The sequence below is a fragment of the Gadus morhua genome, chromosome 22 (assembly GCF_902167405.1).
Source record: "Gadus morhua chromosome 22, gadMor3.0, whole genome shotgun sequence".
Classification (NCBI taxonomy): domain Eukaryota; kingdom Metazoa; phylum Chordata; class Actinopteri; order Gadiformes; family Gadidae; genus Gadus; species Gadus morhua.
The window spans coordinates 5,979,056-5,996,123 of NC_044069.1; the positions used below are offsets into that span (position 1 = coordinate 5,979,056).

At 52.0% G+C, this 17,068-nt stretch overlaps 2 protein-coding genes across 2 annotated transcripts in view; one reads left to right on the top strand and one right to left on the bottom strand.

Moving 5' to 3' along the window:
- Positions 1-888: 888 nt before the first annotated feature.
- On the top strand, positions 889-3,004 carry smim13 (small integral membrane protein 13). Its single transcript, XM_030347397.1, has 2 exons — positions 889-1,377; positions 1,918-3,004. Exons 1-2 carry the CDS (start codon positions 1,290-1,292, stop codon positions 2,106-2,108), a joined length of 279 nt encoding a protein of 92 aa, XP_030203257.1. The 5' UTR covers positions 889-1,289; the 3' UTR covers positions 2,109-3,004.
- A 3,149-nt stretch (positions 3,005-6,153) lies between these two features.
- Positions 6,154-17,068, bottom strand: part of nedd9 (neural precursor cell expressed, developmentally down-regulated 9) — a 29,008-nt gene continuing 18,093 nt past the window's right edge. The window contains exons 3-7 of the mRNA XM_030346401.1: positions 11,302-11,403; positions 10,489-10,641; positions 8,270-9,526; positions 7,904-7,993; positions 6,154-7,231 (exon numbers count right to left, since the gene is read on the bottom strand). Of these exons, the coding sequence (XP_030202261.1) occupies positions 6,674-7,231; positions 7,904-7,993; positions 8,270-9,526; positions 10,489-10,641; positions 11,302-11,403 (2,160 nt within the window). The 3' untranslated portion in view covers positions 6,154-6,673. The remainder of the gene's footprint in view (positions 7,232-7,903; positions 7,994-8,269; positions 9,527-10,488; positions 10,642-11,301; positions 11,404-17,068) is intronic.

Here is a 17,068-nt window from a genome sequence, read left to right on the forward strand (position 1 = left end):
TAAAATATACAAGTTCCTACAACGGACACACACACACACACACACACACACACAAATCATTCAGATTCCCTCATCAGCTCATCCTGCTTTATTCACACATTGATTTTTTACCGATGAACTCCACCATCAAGATAGGCATATCAGATAGGCTACAATCTTGGATCACCTTTCTCAAACTGAACCCCCTCACCTTGACAAGTAAATGCTCATTAGGATATCAGTATTTACTTGATGGTACCTTGACAGAAAGCAAATGGGATGATGATATAGTTAAGTTAATTCACCAAATAACTGCAATATCCCATCCAATATATCCCAAACTAGTAATTCTGTACCTGTGGCCTGGTCGCACAACTATTAAGCCAACCACAGGCATGCGCTGTCCTCGGTCGCGTCTCAAGGAGGAAGTTCACCGACAAAACGCTTCCAAACGATGAATCATTTAGAAGGTAAGAGATTGCGTACTAATTTGTTTCCTACCAGTTCAGTCGCTCAACACGGAGGTTTTGCATTATCGAACACGCTTCATGTTGGCGTTATTCCGTCCAGAGACGTGCAGAAACAGAAGATGTTTGGTTTTTAAGTTTCACACAGTCGCGCAAACTCGCTGTTTATTCAATATGTTCAAGTTGTATGTCACAAACAAGGTCACCGTGTATTTCTACAACTAGCAGTGAATAGCTAGTTGTAGGATACAAATGTATGCAATAAAAAACACAAAATAGACAATAATAATAATACAAGTTAATGTCGAACACCTGCTGGGTGACTTGCACCATCTTGTGGACAGATCGAGAAAAAAATGACGGACTACGCTAAGCCCATTTCTCCCTGACTACACTACCCAGAAGCGCCGAGCAGCGATTTCACGCAGGCGCAGTCGTGGCGCCACCCTGTGACGTGAGCGTGTTGTCCTAATTTTGTTGTTGTTGTCTGTAGCCGGGGCCAGACGTTCACATACCTCAAACATGTAGCGCACGATATGTAGGACTGGGGTTCTCTACCATCTAGCTAGTTTGGGTCTTCGGTGTTTCGATAAAACCCCTTGACTTTAGGTTATTCCCCGTGGTTTGGTCCTCTATAGATAGCCTTAGCTACAGTGTGCTGACTGCGATGCGTTCGCTGTTCCTCCATCGCCGTCAGCAGATCCCAAGCTAAGCGAGCTAGCTCCTATTCTTAACCATGCTGTACGCCGCGACCGGCTCTCTGTGAACGACCACAACATAGCTGGCCTCTCCTCTTGATCCAGAGGAAACACCCGTTTTGGTCGGTGCTTCTCCGCATGTTCGATGGGCGCTGAGATGTGGCAGAGTGTGGGGCTCACAGTGCTGGTCATTGTGGCCACACTGGTCTGCGTGCTGCTCTTCATGCTCTTTGGTAAGTGTGTTTTTATGTCTATTTTTAAGAGAACAACAATGATGTCTACACGCCTCACTGACTCGTTTAGTTTAGCTTAACAGTGGCCTGGACTGCTACAATGTTAAGGTGGGCTGATCCACTGAGGAGGCTGTGATGTTGAGAATTTTAAACTCCACGATATAACGTAGCGCTCGAATTCTTTATGTCTGATTACTGTCATGCGGTGTTCAGAAGGCCTTTGCCTGACTGCTTCTATTTTTACTCTGTTTAAAGGAGAGGGAGGGCCTAGAAAGCAGTCTGAACGTGGCCGTTCAGATGTTGCTGATTTGACCCTTGCACCCTGTGTCAATAAGTTTCTTTTTATGTCATTCCTCTAGATTTTACAGCCGATGGCTATCTTCAAGTACAGTGTAGGCATTTAATCAGTACTCCTCTGAAAACTAAACCAGACATTTACATCTATGCGTTTTTATTATTGTTGACATCTTGGTATGCCAGTTATATAAGTTTGGTTCATCCAGTGTTGTTGGCTTCCTCCTCCCTCCTCGCTCCCCCCAGGCTGGTACGTGGTGTGGCAGCTCTTCCTCTCCAAGTTCAAGTTCCTCCGCGAGCTGCTGGGTGAAGCCGGCACCCCCCAGGCCGAGACCCAGCCGGCTGGACCCCCCGCCGAGCGTTCGGCCGCCGCCCCCACTCGCTCTCGGCCCAGGAGCGCCCGCCAAAGAGTCACACCGACAGAACCCGCCTCCTAGACCCCGGGACAGCCAACCGGCGTCCTTCCTCCCCGCCAAGCCGGCCTCTAATTGGACAGCTCCTCTCTCCCCCGCACCCCCCCCCCCCCCCCCCCCCCCCCCTCCGCACCCATGGCTGACCACTGTAGGTCGGTCGTTACACAGGGGGCCGGCGTGCCCATCCACTCGATAATCTGATATACATATAGTCTGCACTACCTGATTGGTCAACACGAAGCCCCGCCCTCGGTTTGAGAGGATAAGCCGTTCAATATGCTTCACGTCCCCTTTCTCCTGTCTGTGTGTGTGTGTGTGTGTGTGTGTGTGTGTGTGTGTGTGTATGCGTGTATGCGTGTGTGTAGTGTACATGTGTGTTGTTGTAGGCATGCACAGTCCAGTGGGCTTAGTGAGGGGGCTCCACTACTGCTACTACTTAACGCAGACCGTCTTGTCTCGGCAGCGAGACTGCTGCTGGCCGTCATCACAGAGCGAACGTGTTCGTACTGCACAAGACATAACTGACCTTTTAGATGACCGTCTGATCATGACACGTTGTGGGTGTGCGTGTAAACTTTACTCTTAAACATGTAGTACTTTTTCAGTTGCGACGCCTGCTTACACGGATAGGCCCTGATAACGGTTGACTGTTTAACTGTAACTCTGTTGTGGCTGCTTCACTAAAGGGACAACTCGATAAACTGAAAGCCCTGGACTCTGTCACTGATGTCTGATCTAACCCATGTTTGTTTTTTTGTTTTTATATGAACCAGGACACTTTGTGAAAAATGGCTGTGGTGGAAGGGAACGTTTTTACAAATGTTTTTATGCGTTTGTCTGGTCGGACAGAGTGGTGGATGATGTCCAGATTGCCAGGAGAGGGGTGGGAAGGAACAAAATAAAGTTTTCATTCCACTTGATGAAGATCTTTTGTTTTTGTTTACCGTGTTTGGAACGACCGCAACGTTGCAAAACCGAGAGCAAACGCCACAGCTGTTGGCTCTTTATTTTTATACAGTTCAGCTGATGTGATCTTTGAGGATGATACACATCCTGTAGCTTTCATGTGTTTCCTCTTTCTCACACGCAGATCAAACACCCCCCCCCCCCCCCTTACTGAGCAGTATTCTGACATTTAATTTGCTTAACATTTTGGGCTGTGAAGCTCTTAAGGCTATCAAAAAAAGTACTTTTTGTGTGCGTATGTGGCAGCTGCATTGGCCTACTTCTAGTTTTTGACCACATGGGGGCAATATTGCACCATTATAAATAAGTCCTGTACCTCTAGCCGTTTTTCCTTCTCAATGAAATGTTGATCAAGAAACCAAAACATCGTTGTTCCGTTTTGTTCTTATGGTGAAATTCGCAGGATTGTGTAGTTCAAATACGTTGTTATTGAATAACTATTTGCAGCCATCAATCTCAATGGCGCATCATCATATCACCTGTAACTGCACTTTATAAATATAACAAGTGACGACAAAATATGAACACGTAATGTCGACTCTTTTTACACGCATGTGCATATTCCAGATTAACGTTTATCCAGGGTAAGCAGACTGTGAAAAACAAGTTGAGCCGCTGTGTTTAAGGTCTGTGTGAGGATTCAAATGGTAGATCTGCTAGTGGTTGCTCAATATTCTCAGCGTTTTATAACAACCGCAATATCGTCTTGACACACGAGGCCTGATTGAAAATAAAAAGGAAGCCCTTCTCAGAACAGATGCTATAATTTCTGGACGCAAATACTGAACAGGAAATGATGGTGTGGTTAACTAGAAATGTCATCTGAATATTTGTAGCACCGAGGCTGCACTGAAGTCACTCGTGACTCCTCCGCCTTGGGGGGTTAAGGCAGTATAGGACTAAGCTTCCACTGAAATCAGTCAATCATCCAAGCACCCACCCAACAAGTGACACACACGCACCAAATTAAAGCTGCCATCACTTCCCGACAGTCAACCGATGAACCAAGTCCCATAGGACATGAAACATACACTTACAATCGTTATTTAAATACAGTAGCTCAGTTTAGACAAGAACATGTCCAGCGTACACCAAACAACGTCATTTTGTAGGGGTTTGTGCTACTAGGGTTTGGCTCCTTTTCTCCCTAGAGAGGGCCCCCCTTTCTCTGACGTCAGGGGCCCCTGTAAAGCAGCACCCCCACCCAGGGATGCCTCCCATCCTTGACCCCTTCGGTGTGATGGTTTTACCCATCTCGGCAGAAAGGTGAGCAGCTGGGGTGGATCCCCTGTGTGGGCAGTTTCTCACCTGCTGCTGCTGCTTATATTCCTCCCCAGCACCTCCTCACAGGTTCAGAGGACACTGGGCCATTGTACGGCCCGGTGACAACTGCTCTCTGGAGCATATAGCAGAAAGGTTAGCGGTGGCTGTCTGTAGCTACAGCAGCAGACAACGGAGAGGGGTCTGGCCCTGGGTGGTGGTGGGGCTGGAAGGTGGGGGGTGGTGTTGAGGAGGAAAATGATTTACAAGATGTTTGCCACAGGCACAGACTGTGTTTTGTCTGTTTAATTGAGAGTTATATGCTATTCTAATCTGGGTTACTTCACCATGGCTACCACCAAACCCAGAATAGAAGACGACTCCATCATACGTTGGCTAATAATTCCCCCCAGGAGTGTGGAGCAGAATCACGGAAGCCAAGTAATATAAACGTCTTCTTGATTTTTTTTTTTGCTTGTGACCACCGGGGTTCTTACATTTCATTATCAACCTTCGAAAATAAATCTGCGTTTCGTTGGCCAACGCTCCCTGTCGTCGGTTTGGGGCCCCGCGGTTTGGTCCAAGAAGACGTGAGTTACCTTCGTCTTCCGTCTCCTTCTCTTCGTCGTCGGGAGGCCCACGCAAGGGACTAACCTAGAGGAGCCAAACCGTCCGACGTCACTCCGCGGCGGATTGTCTTCTCTGTCATCTCCCGGGAGACGGCGCGGTGGTGGAATGCAGAGGGCAATAAAAACCGCGAGGTCGCTTGTAAGTGCCAGACCCTCCGTGTGCTCAGAGGAGATTCACTCGGAACATTTTTTCCTATTGGTAGCTCGTCGGAGAGGAGGAGGGAAGGGAGAGGGGGGTTTCATTGGGGGGTGATGAAGGGTATGTCTTCGTTGTGAACACCCTGTACTGTCTATCTATAGTCGGTCCACAGGGACCGGGAGAGACTATATTTCACTCGAGTTATAATGAATGAGTGGGAAGATGGCAGAGAAGAACAGGAACACAGAGGGGAAACACAATGGATGTTTTTGTGTGTGACTCAAATGGAAAGGGTAGTACGCCCAAACCTCAATTCCTCTTTTCATTTTTGCAAGACATTGCTCGAGTCCTTACATTTCCATTAATAAATTAGTAGACTATTTTAGGGCTTTACAAGTGAGTCTGAGAACAATAAAAGGTCAAAATGGGGGCTTTCACTTTCAGGCCACTATATCCTCCTTTATCCACCGATACCAAGCCCAATCCATCCTCATCCAGAATTGATTATCCCACAAGCACTCAAAGAACTCCAAACAATTTCACACCAAACCAGATGAAAACCGGTATTTTCTTGAAGGATGATGTTCCTAATCGATCTACTTTCAAGCTGGCCAAGTAGGCCTTTTCTCTCATCTGGTTTTGACCAGGAATAGTTAGGCTGGAATCCGATTTTTTGTTTCAAATAACTTTCATCTCCATTGCGGAAGACCTTAAGTTATAACTGTACTTTAAATTGTGATATACGTCTGGTTTCTAAATCTAACTTAACTCTACTGTCTATTCAAATATAGAGCTATTGCTTTTTTTCAATTAGTAGCCAATGTTTTTTTATTTGAAAAACTATGCATTTTATTACAACACGTTATTCTTTAAGTTATCTCAGCGTCCCTCTAACTTTACTAGATGTCCCCTTCCTACATGGTCTTAAAAATCGTTGACCTAGCATGAAGTGTATGTGAGTAATTTCTTTCATTCACAATTTCCCCTTCTAACACTTGTATGATCTAATAAGAATCACGCTATGAAAGTTATCGAATAAAAACGTAAACTGAAAGGAAATCAGGCGACACAGTTGTAGACTTAAACAATCCTTTACTTGGTCTGTGTAGAGCACCCCCCCCCCATCCCCCCAGCCCTGAACAAGAACATTTGAGGCCCCCATCAAACAGTTTCCATGGAGATCTATGGTGGCCTCCAGCAGTAGGGTGGACTGGACAACATTCCTCCGTGTGAAATCAAACAGGACAAGTTGATAAGGTGCTTCATAATATACAACAGGAATGTTACGAAAATATGTCTAAGTTATCCTACGGAGAAACCAATACTGTTTCTGTATATATATATATATTCATACCATACTCATATAAAACAATCTACACAAAAATAGAGCACATATATATACAGAACATAAAATAGGGTGGCTATTTACAACATCCAAAAACATCCTTTTTTTTTAAGATTAATGAAAAGCAATATATGTATATTTCATCATAGATAAATGTTCACGCGCTGCGGATCGTCTTTGGGCGGAAAAACGTGCTCGACCCAAACCCGGCAAAACTCCGGCGGCGGAAAAAAACCAAAATGTCAGACGATCACAAAGCGGCCATTTGCAGCAACTGTTCCTTAAACTGCTGCGCGTGGTGCGAGAGCTCCGTCACGCGGTCCACCATCTCCTGCACGGCACCCGTGCTCGGGTAGTTCAGAGCGGCCATCTTGGTAGAGCCCACCACCGTCTTGAGCAGGTCGCACAGCACGTTGCTGGCGTTCATCACGCGGTTCGCCACGTCCGGCGCGCTGGCCTGCCGCGACAGCGTGTCGCCGATGAACACCAGTTTGTGCGCACTGAGGATGACGAACTTGCCGTGCGCCACGAAGATGCGCGGCGGCTGGCCCGCGCCCACGCAGGCGAAGAAGGCGTCGACGGCGTTGAGGAGCGTGACAAAGTGCTGCTCGCACTGCTGGGCGTAGAACACCAGCAGCTGGCGGTCGTGGGCGCAGACGCGTGCGCCGCCGCCCGTCGTCGTCAGCGGGAGTGACGGGGAGGGGGAGGAGTCCGAGAGGGGGGAGGAGTGTTGGTGGGACACCCACTGGGTGATGTCGTTCTCCACCGGCTTGGCCACTTCCTGTTCCAGCTTCTTGAACTGGTTGATCTGGGAGGAGGGAGAACCCAAAAATACAGTCGTTGAGTGAATGGAGTCGGAATCTTCCACTGGCACCTTTCAACTGGCATCTTTGTAAGTGCTTCGCACTTGGTTCTATGAGCATCCTCACTGTGCCAACAGCGATATTTTGTTTCTCGTTCTACTGACAGATGTACTTATTGTAACTTGCTTTGGATAAAAGCGTCTGCTAAATGCCCGTAAATGTTAATGTAAATCTTTTAACTGCTCTAGAGCGTTCGCTAAAAATGAACACAGCATTTGAATTCTGACCTTTGCCAGAGGACTAGCCACTAGTGTGGATAGGGAGGTTATTGTGTTGGATGAGCCCCTCGGAGTTGAAGGTTAATCTCTTGTTGCTGGGAGGCTGTGTTAAGAGGCGAGGAGAGAACCATCTGTACATTATGCTGATGGCGCAGAAGTCACCCATAGCGAAACAGCTCAGATCTTCCTGATTGGACTACTCTCAGGGGCTCTCAGTGCTGCTCCCTCCATCCACGACTGCAAATGTCAGCAGCTGTGTTTGTCTGATCAAAGATAGGAGACCTAAATAAATGCCATCTGTGTCATACGGGTAGTTGAAGGACAGAAAGTTGTTTATGAATTAACTTCCTTCCTGGTCTTTCATGTGGGATCTGCGGAGAGCGAGAAGAGAGAACTCACCTGTTCCTGACCCAGCTGCACTTTGCTCTGCTTGATGATGTTCTCCTTGTCCAGAAGCTCCTTCTGTTGCCGTTCAAAGTCTTCTTTTCCCTGGGAACAGTGAAGTGCTTTCGGTAAGAATCGGCTTGAACTCGGCCTTCAAAATGTCGTTTTCATCCCAACTTGATGATGCTACAAGTTGACGAATCGATATGTAGGTGGCCATACAACTTTAAAGTATCAGACTTATCAAATGGACTAAAGCAATGTCAACGTTTGTAACTAATAGTCCTACTCAACGGACCCATCATCAACATACAAGATAAACCACAGAAGAAAGAATACCGGATACAGACAATAACACAGACGATGTGGTCACACCCTTACCTGCAGATGCACGTAGTCGTAGTCCTCCATCCAGCTCTTGACACACTTCTCACTATTGTTCATGTTGTCCTTCTCCTGGCCCGAGGGCACGGGGAAGGCCTTCACCTGGCAGCCATAGTTGTCGTTGTCCGGGGATGGGTAGGGCAGCGGGTGGCTGAGGCTCTCCTCCGGCGTGCCCCCCCGGGACAAGGATCCGTCCCCCATGCTGCGTCTGAAGAGCAGCTCGGCGCTGCCGTTGACGCTGGAGGCCAGCTGCTTGACGTCGTCCGGCACGGTGCGCGACACCATCACGAAGCGGTCCAGCTCGTCGCTCTTGGCGTGGTGGTGGTGGTGGTGGTGCTGCCTGGAGGAGGGCGGCGAGGCCAGGGTGCTGACCGCCCAGCCGCAGGCCTCCAGGGCCTGGTAGGTCTGCAGCAGGATCTGCTGGGAGTCCTCCAGCCGGCCCAGCTGCCTCCTCAGCTTGCTGTGGAGGCTGGGGTCCGACAGGGCCGTGGCGTTGGCCGCCGCGCCGCGCCCGAACACCAGGAAGTCGCCCAGCGCGGCCCGCACGCGGTCCAGCACGGCGCGCACGTCGTTGGCGTGGCGCTCCATGAAGGGGAAGGTCCTCCAGTGGGGGGAGGCGGCCAGCGTCTGCACCGCCCCCACCGAGGCCTCCACCGCCTGCTGCAGCCGGAACAGCCTCTGGACGGCGGCGTCCAGCTCCAGCGCCAGGCGGCCCTCGGCGCCGGAGCCCGTGGAGGACGAGGAGGTGCTCATGCTGCTGCGCGTGCTTCCCGTACTGGAGAAGGACAGCCGGTTGACGCCGTCCGTCACGTCGGCGACCGCGGCCCGCGGCGAGTCCTGCGCGGGCAGCGTGTCGTACACGCCCCGCCCTCTGTCGCAGCGCTCGCCGGCGACGGGGAAGGCGGGGACGGCGACCGCGGCGGTGGGGGGCGTCCGGTGAGCGGGGAGCGTCTGCATGCCCCGGGGGATGTCGTAGAGGTCGCCGTGGCAACGAGCGGCGTCGGAGTGGTGCGTCGGGGGCAGGACGTCGTAGATCCCCTCGTTGCCGTTGGCCGCCGGGTAGTGGAGGCGGGCCCCGGGGAGCTCAGAGTTCGGGGGGAAGTCGTAGGGGGACTCGGGGCTGACGGGGGGCTTGGTGAGGGCCGGCGGGGGCACGTCGTAGATGCCCTCCTGGGGTTGTTTGAGCGGCTGGGGGAAGTCGTAGGTGCCCTCCTGCAGCGCGGGGGCGGCCCGGCACGGGGGTACGGAGTACACCTGTGTGGGGCGAAGGTAGAGCACTCGCATTAGACACCACACGCACCCACCCAGAATGGTAAATGGTAAATGGACTGCCTTTATAAAGCGCTTTTCTATATTGCATATTGCAATTGGGCACAGCAGCGTTTCCAACCGGATGGCGTTGGCCAGCCCTGTGGTAAATTGAGGAAGTGAAAGCCTCTCTGGACCGCACAGCACTACCGTTTTTTGCAAAACCCTTGAAAATAGCATAAAACCCTGCCCCCAATTACTCCATCCTCTGAACCCAGCAGTAGTCAGCATGTAGAGCCCAGGGTCTCCGGGGCAAACGCCATCCGGGGCCACAACTCACGATGGATCTGTTGTGACGCACACGGGCCCACGGCCCCACCGGAGAGGGGGGGGGAGGAGGCATGAGACGACAGTCTCCTAAAGCGATTTCCAACCGGGGCCTCAGAAATCCACCCATTACTGGGAGACGACCATGCCATCACTGTAATTAGGAGCGACGCAAATAACAGGTTCCAGCATATTTCAGGTTATTACAAACAAACCGACGGAGCCCTAAGCCTGGCGGGATCTGGAGACCGGGGGAAACCTTAGAAGCTCTCGAAAAAGCCACCATTTATGGGCCTGGGCTTTCTTTTTTAACCCCCGTTGGAAAGTTCTCAGGCAGAGAAACCATGAAGCCAGGGAGTTTTGGTTGAACACAACTGGAAGAGAAGGCTTTCATTTGGGGGCCACCGCAAGAACGTCGAGAAATATGTTTGTTGTATATTTATTTGTGAAGGCCGATTAAAAGGAGAACCCAGCGAATGGTGGACCGCGGACGGGACATTTCTCTGGACGTGGACGGAGGCCACTTCCTCAATTCAACAGGACCGAACCAAACCTCTGTATGCTTGGCTTGGCCCGCACGTCTTTCACGTGGTGGAGGTCTGAGATATTTTTGGACGGATGTTGATGGATGTTCTGCTTACCGCTTGTGAAGAGGGGGGTATGTCGTAGATTCCCTGGTTCCGAAGATCGGGTTGAGACGGAGGAACGTCGTAGACTCCTTCGGGGCGCGCGCTGGCGTGCTTCCCGCTGTACAGCAACGATCCCGACGTTTTGGCCGGCGGAATATCGTACACCTTTAAGAAAAGAAACGGAACAAAACGTGTCACTTTAGAGCAGTTGGCCAACTGTTTTTGGGGTTCGTACACCAAATTGCGGGCGGTTGTAAAAGTGTTGAACCCTGACTCGCAGTGAGTGAGTCAGTTTTACTAGACTGAAATCCAAGCCTGTATCTGGGATGGGTGCCAGCCACCCCCCGCGACCCGGACCAGAAAATAAACAAGTCAAGAAACAGATGGAAAAATAAAAAACGTAAAAATAGCCCTTTTTGTGTTTATGTCAAATCTACTCAGAACAGGGGGTCTGTAATTACATCGGATACAACTCCCAACAGAAAACACAAACAGGAACACCACATCGCCTAAAAGTATACACAGTACCGAGTACTTTATAGTACTTCATAAACCCAAGAACAAGACGACCCCTTTGTATTGCGACTAATTATTTTATTCCATTATTTTATTTACTGCAGTGCTTCAGTACCTGCCATCGATGTTCCCAACACTAACCCAGACTCCAGGCCACTTTGTGGCTATATTCTTAGCATGGGTAAACCCAGGGTGACTCCAAGCCAAACCCTGTGCTAACGACCCGTCCTCCTGTGCCAGCTGAGCAAGAAGGGGGGCCCCACTAAGTGTGTTTGTGTTGGAACTTCAGGATCCCCCACGTCTGCATACCCCTTGAGCCGCTCTGCAGGGGGGCACGTCGTAGAGGTCCTGCTGGTTGTGCTGACCCGGGCTGTAGGTGTAGGACTGTCCCACCCTGGTCGGGGTCACCACCTGTCTCAGAGAGAGAGAGAGAGAGAGAGAGAGAGAGAGAGAGAGACGTCGTTAGTTCCTCTGTGTATAAAAAGACAACTGGTGTTTTTCTTTAAAGAACGAAGCGGTCTTGACAGATTCACCCCTCGCTCACCCCTATCTTCGTGACCCCTCACATGTTTCCCTCATTCTCTCATTATATCCTCTATCCCTCCCCTCTTTCCTCAAGTCCTCAAGTCATCAAGCCAGCTAGTGCCAGTGCTGTTACACAAGACTCAGATGGACTTCGACAGCAAAGCAAAGCCCTGCAATCTCCCTCCACTCGCCGTGTGTTCAGGGCCCTTTTCGTGTGAGCTTCCCCTCCAGGCCGCAGGGTGAAACCAGAATGGAGCTCTGAAGCCCAACTGGAGCGCCGAAGCCCAGAGCTACTGAAGGTTCTCCAGGAGGCTGTCGAAACACACTTTAACAGCACATTAAGGAACCGCATGGACATCTCTGTCACTAAACAGACTTTCCCTGGCGGTTGGACCCACAATGTGTTCCATTCCCCTCCAGAACCTCACACTGACCTTTTTAAAGGAATAATACTGGCTAGAACATGTTGAGGTCGCCACAAAAAGGTCTAACATCTCACATCATCGACATTCCAGGTTTTATTTTTCCGATATGTACATATTGTTCTTGATTCGCCGCTTGTTTGTGTCAGGGTTTCCGACCAATCCGCTTCGACCATATCTCACCGATATCATACAACAACCACACCGAACCATACCTTAACTTAATTACCACTAACTTCCTGAGTGAATGTCTAACCGAAAACTTGAACTAATCCAAACGTGGCCACATTTAACGAATTACCTGAAATGTTACCATCCTTCATCTAATAACAAACGTTTCATAAACTCTGGAAAGTTGGGTAGTGTAGGGGTGCGGTGTGATGTTAGCTGGGAGGCTGAGGTCATTTGTTTTGTTTCCATCTAAACCCATTCTGCCCAGAAGTGCCCCACGGGTCAAACCCGGGCAAGAGAGGAAATGGCTTTTCCAAATCTCTCTTTCTCTTTCACCTAAAATCAACAACAACAGTCTTAATGTCTTAACGTTGTGCTGCCTGCAGTCTAGTTTCCCCCCCCCCTTTTCTCTATTTTCCTTCCTGCTCTCTCGTTCCTGGAATAACTCCTCCTGCTTTCCTTTAGAAGTAGGAAGACTTTGAGAGATTCCTTGCTGCGTCAGACAGAGATAGGAATGTTTGGAATGCACAAATGCCACCCACCCACCCTAAAACCCCCTCCAACAGTCAGGTTCATCTAAACAACAACACACGGAATTAGAGGTTGCACTCCCATCACTACGTTCTTAACATATCCCATAATACTAACATCCCTGGTGAGTTCCCGCTTCCAGGCAGACTGGACAGAAGCACGCAGGAGACCTACACTTTTAAGCCACAAAGTATTGGAAACAAACAGCAGGATTACAAAGAGATGTTCTCAGGATTTGGAGGAAAGAATACTCTAACAATATGCCGTGAGTCATCGGAGGAGCCCAAGCCCCTCGCTCGTCATTGGTGGGGCAGAGGGTCAACACAAAACAATTTGTTTTTGCCCCCTCAATGTTTCTGACATTTTTCCAAAATGACAATATTCTTCGTCATGGATCAACGGGGGGGGGGGGGTCTGATCGTGGCTCTGTGTGGAAAAAGTGTGGAGGTGGGGGGGGAGAAGGGAATAGAGTGATGAAGACGAGCTGGGGGTGTGTGGGGGGGAGCTCGGCGGGGGGGAGGGTTGAAAAGGAAAACGCGAGTACACACCGCCTAGTAAGGAAAGGAATGCCATTCAGAGAGCTGTGGACTCACTGCATCACAATTCCATATGGTTCTCATAAGGCTAAGTCCTGCGCCCCCCTCCTCCATTAGTGATTTAAAGGGGCTCATCGCTGTCCATACATCGCGGGGGGGGGGGGGGGGGGGGGGGGGGGTCTGAGACATACCCTTTAATGCTCCTAGTGAGTCACCTCCACCCCCGCGCGCAACAGTGTCCCTGAAATAGACCGGGGTGGAAACGGAATAACAGATTACCTCGCTCTCGATTTCTACTCCTCGCACGCTCACACGCTCGTTGTTGACACGTCCCCAGACACAGCAGATGGGTGGGCCGGGGTGCGGAGCGTGATTTAATTTTCCGACAAAGAAGGTCATGTTTTTCGGGGAAAGACCTTCGGAAAATATCGGGTGGCGAAAGGGAATCTCTGGATTTACTGGCGTTTGTTCCACAGAGCGAAACCAGGAAAGAGACTCTACCTCCTCCTCCGTCTCAGGGTCTGTCGGCCCCAGGTTCATGTGTGGTCAGGACTAGTATAGAAGGAACTCTTTCCCAGCTATGACACACATTCACACACACGTACACCAGTGCACACACAAACGCACACAAACCATTCCAATATCTCAGGGCATGTAGTCCCCAGGTTCATGTGTGGTCAGGAGTAGTATAGAAGGAACTCTCTCCCAGCTATGACACACATTCACACACACGTACACCAGTGCACACACAAACGCACACAAACCATTCCAATATCTCGGGGCATGTAGTCCCCAGGTTCATGTGTGGTCAGGACTAGTATAGAAGGAACTCTTTCCCAGCTATGACACACAAACACACACACCAGCGCACCCACAAACATGCCCAGATGCACTCGCACACAAGTGCACACAAACCAGTGCGCACACCGGTGCTTACTCCACGCCCTGTGTGTTTACCCAGCATGCTCGGGCGCGGGTGACTGCCGGGCGGCGCTCCTATAATCACCGCTGGGTAAATATTTACCCCGGCGCGCTGGCGATGAATCCGGCAGCTCATTGGCCGAGGGGGCGGCGATGACATCACAAAGAGCTACAGCTCAGGTGTGGGAGGAGATTCGTCACGGCGATGAAGAGAGGGACGGGTCCACTCCGCTTGGCGGCCGCCATTACGGAGTGTTCTGTCGGCGCGTAGCCTCGCGGTGGGCGGGGCCTCGCAGGCTTTAGGGGGGGGGGGGGCCGTGGCCGTGTTGACTTAGCATCCGCGGCGCGTGCTCTGTTACCCGGGGGTGGGGGGGTCAGAGTCGGTCGGTGTGTTACGGGGGGGTCGTAACGTGTCGAGCCGAGGCTTCAGATATGGTCTGTGTGTTGCAGGGGCCTGCAGGAGAAGAGGGACTGCACTGGAAACCAGTTTGAACTAGTTTCAAACCCGGGCTTAAATCCTTGCAGCAGCCCGAGAAGGGAGTGCGTGAGTGAGTGAGTGAGTGAGTGAGTGAGTGTGTGTGTGAGTGTGTGAGTGTGTGAGTGTGTGAGTGAGTGAGTGAGTGAGTGAGTGAGTGTGTGAGTGAGTGTGTGAGTTTGTGAGTGAGTGTGTGAGTGAGTGTGTGCGCACGTTTTCTATCCAGTCTCCATTTCAAACCCGATGACAAATCCCACCCATCCCATTGTCTGGGTTCGTCTTTTCTCCCTAAATATCAAGTATCCGACCCACCTCCCTCCCAGTGACCCCCGGCGCCCTACCCCCCCCCCCCCCCCCCCCACACCTCATCTGTCAACCCCACCCACGCCTCCCTCCACCTCCCCTCTTGTCCTGCTCTCATCACTCCCCCTTCTCACCCACGCTTCATGGCGGTGTACAAGGTCAGAGTCCCACTATCTCTCTTCGCCTCCTCCATCACCCCCCCCCCCCCCCACCCCCACCCCCCTCCTCCCCTCCCACCCCCGGACCACCTCTTGCTTCCATCAGCACCAGTAACTAAAGATGACCCGCCAAGCCAAGGTTAAGCCCCTCCAGCCCCCAAAAACGGGGGGGGGGGGGGGGGGGGACGACGACTGGGAATGCGATCCCCTCCTCGTATTCCCGGAGAGGCTCCGCGCCACCTGAGCGGCGGCGGCGGCGGCGTTTGGTTCGACGCTCGCTCCCTCACCCCGGGGGGAGTCGTTTCAGCGCCATGACAACGCGTTCGTTCTGCTACGACGCCGCCGGGTCCCGCTCTGAGGCCGTGGAGGGCGCAGTGTTTTTCCAGCTAATTTCTCAGCATCCCCTCCCCCACCCTCCCTCCCCCACCCTTCCTTCCTCAACCCGTACACCGAGAGATAATGTTTCCGCCGCGCTGGCCTATTAAGGCGGCAAACTCATTACTGCAGGTAATTAAGTCTAGCGTCCCACAAGACCGTCAGCCAGCTCAGGATGGGAGAGGGGGGGGGGGGGGGGGGGGGGTGAACCAAAACAGAGAGGAACAGGGAGGCGGGGGGGGTGATAAGAGGATACCCTGATTGGTAGGACTAATGAGGATCATAACACCCCCATCTCACCATGGTTTTAATCCACAACACCGGGACCCGCCGTTTATCCACAACGGAGACAAAGTTCAAACTGAGAAAAAAATTAAACGATTCGCTTTTCGCGTCGGCTTTCGAGGAACGACGATTATCGGTCGCCAATCGTTCCGATGTCCGACTCTCCGACGGGAAGAAAGAAACTTGCAGGGGGGGGGGAAGGGAGGATCATCCTAGAGAAGACGAGGAGTGTAACGGTGTCGACCCCAACGGGGAAGAAATGTTACCTCTCAGCAAAGCATTTCCTGCCTCCGCCGTCACCTCCCCCCCCCCCCCCCCCCCCCACCTCTCTCCGCCCAGCGCCTCTTAACCCGACCAGATTTACGGCCCTGCCCTCGCGGTCAAACCTCGCCGAGCCGGCCATTCATCACGGAGCAACCAAGTAGAGGGGGGGCGCGGGGGGGGGAAGCAGACAGACCCTGAACGGGAGGTGAGCGCTGAAGGAAAGGGTCGTTCCCTTATCGGCCGCTCACATCGCCCTGACCGGGAGTAGCAGGCAGGGGGGGCGGGGGGGGGGGAGTGTAGTGTACCCTGCTCCTAAAGCCGAACCAACAACAGCCCATTGGTTACTGATAACCCGAGGCTCCTTGCGACGGCGTTATCAAGACCGGCTGCCACGCCCCGCCGCCGAGGAGTCGAGGAGTCGAGGAGTCCATAACGCGACGGTTACTGCGCTGACTTCCTCCCCGGGAGTTGATTAGCGGGACGTTGATTAGCCCCTGGAGTCGCCGTTGTGGCGCGGTCGAAGAGACTTATTGGAACAACAGGGGGTGGGGAGGGGTGGGGACTGAGCCAATCAAGGAGGAAATGCCCATGGACGGGGCTACAGGAAGTGTGTGGATACACATGCAGAAACGCACACGCACAGACACACAAACACACAATGGCCTGGGAGGAAGGTGAAGATAAGACGACGGGGGAAAGGCCCGTGATCTTTGAACACACCCCCCACCCCTCCCACCCGGTTCCTTGAGAACGTTGACCTCAGAGTCTGAGTCAGAGAAGGAGAGAGGAAGAAGGGGAGCACAGTGAGTTAGAGAGCGGGAGGAGGAACAGAACCACCTTTCAGAGCCGGGGATAAATCAAAGGGGGAGCCGGATGACTAATGACGCCTCCTAACAACAGCCTGTGATAGAGGGCCGCAACACTGGCCCAGCCCCCTCCCAGTCAGAAGGCTCTTTGTGTGGCCGGGAGGAGAAGAGAAAGGCAAACGTCTTCCACAAGCTGGTGCCACTCATGGGGGGGGGTGCCCAGTGTCGGAGGGGCCAGCTGTGGGGGGCCTGGGAGGCTCTCACCCCGCCCCGCCCTGAAGGTTCACCCCAGGACAAGGCCCTC

Excerpts from the sequence above, each read along its gene's own strand:
- smim13 (XM_030347397.1), top strand. The coding sequence starts at position 1,290 with ATGGGCGCTGAGATGTGGCAGAGTGTGGGGCTCACAGTGCTGGTCATT. Across the intron at positions 1,378-1,917 it reads GCTGCTCTTCATGCTCTTTG|GCTGGTACGTGGTGTGGCAG; the intron begins GTAAGTGTGTTT and ends CGCTCCCCCCAG.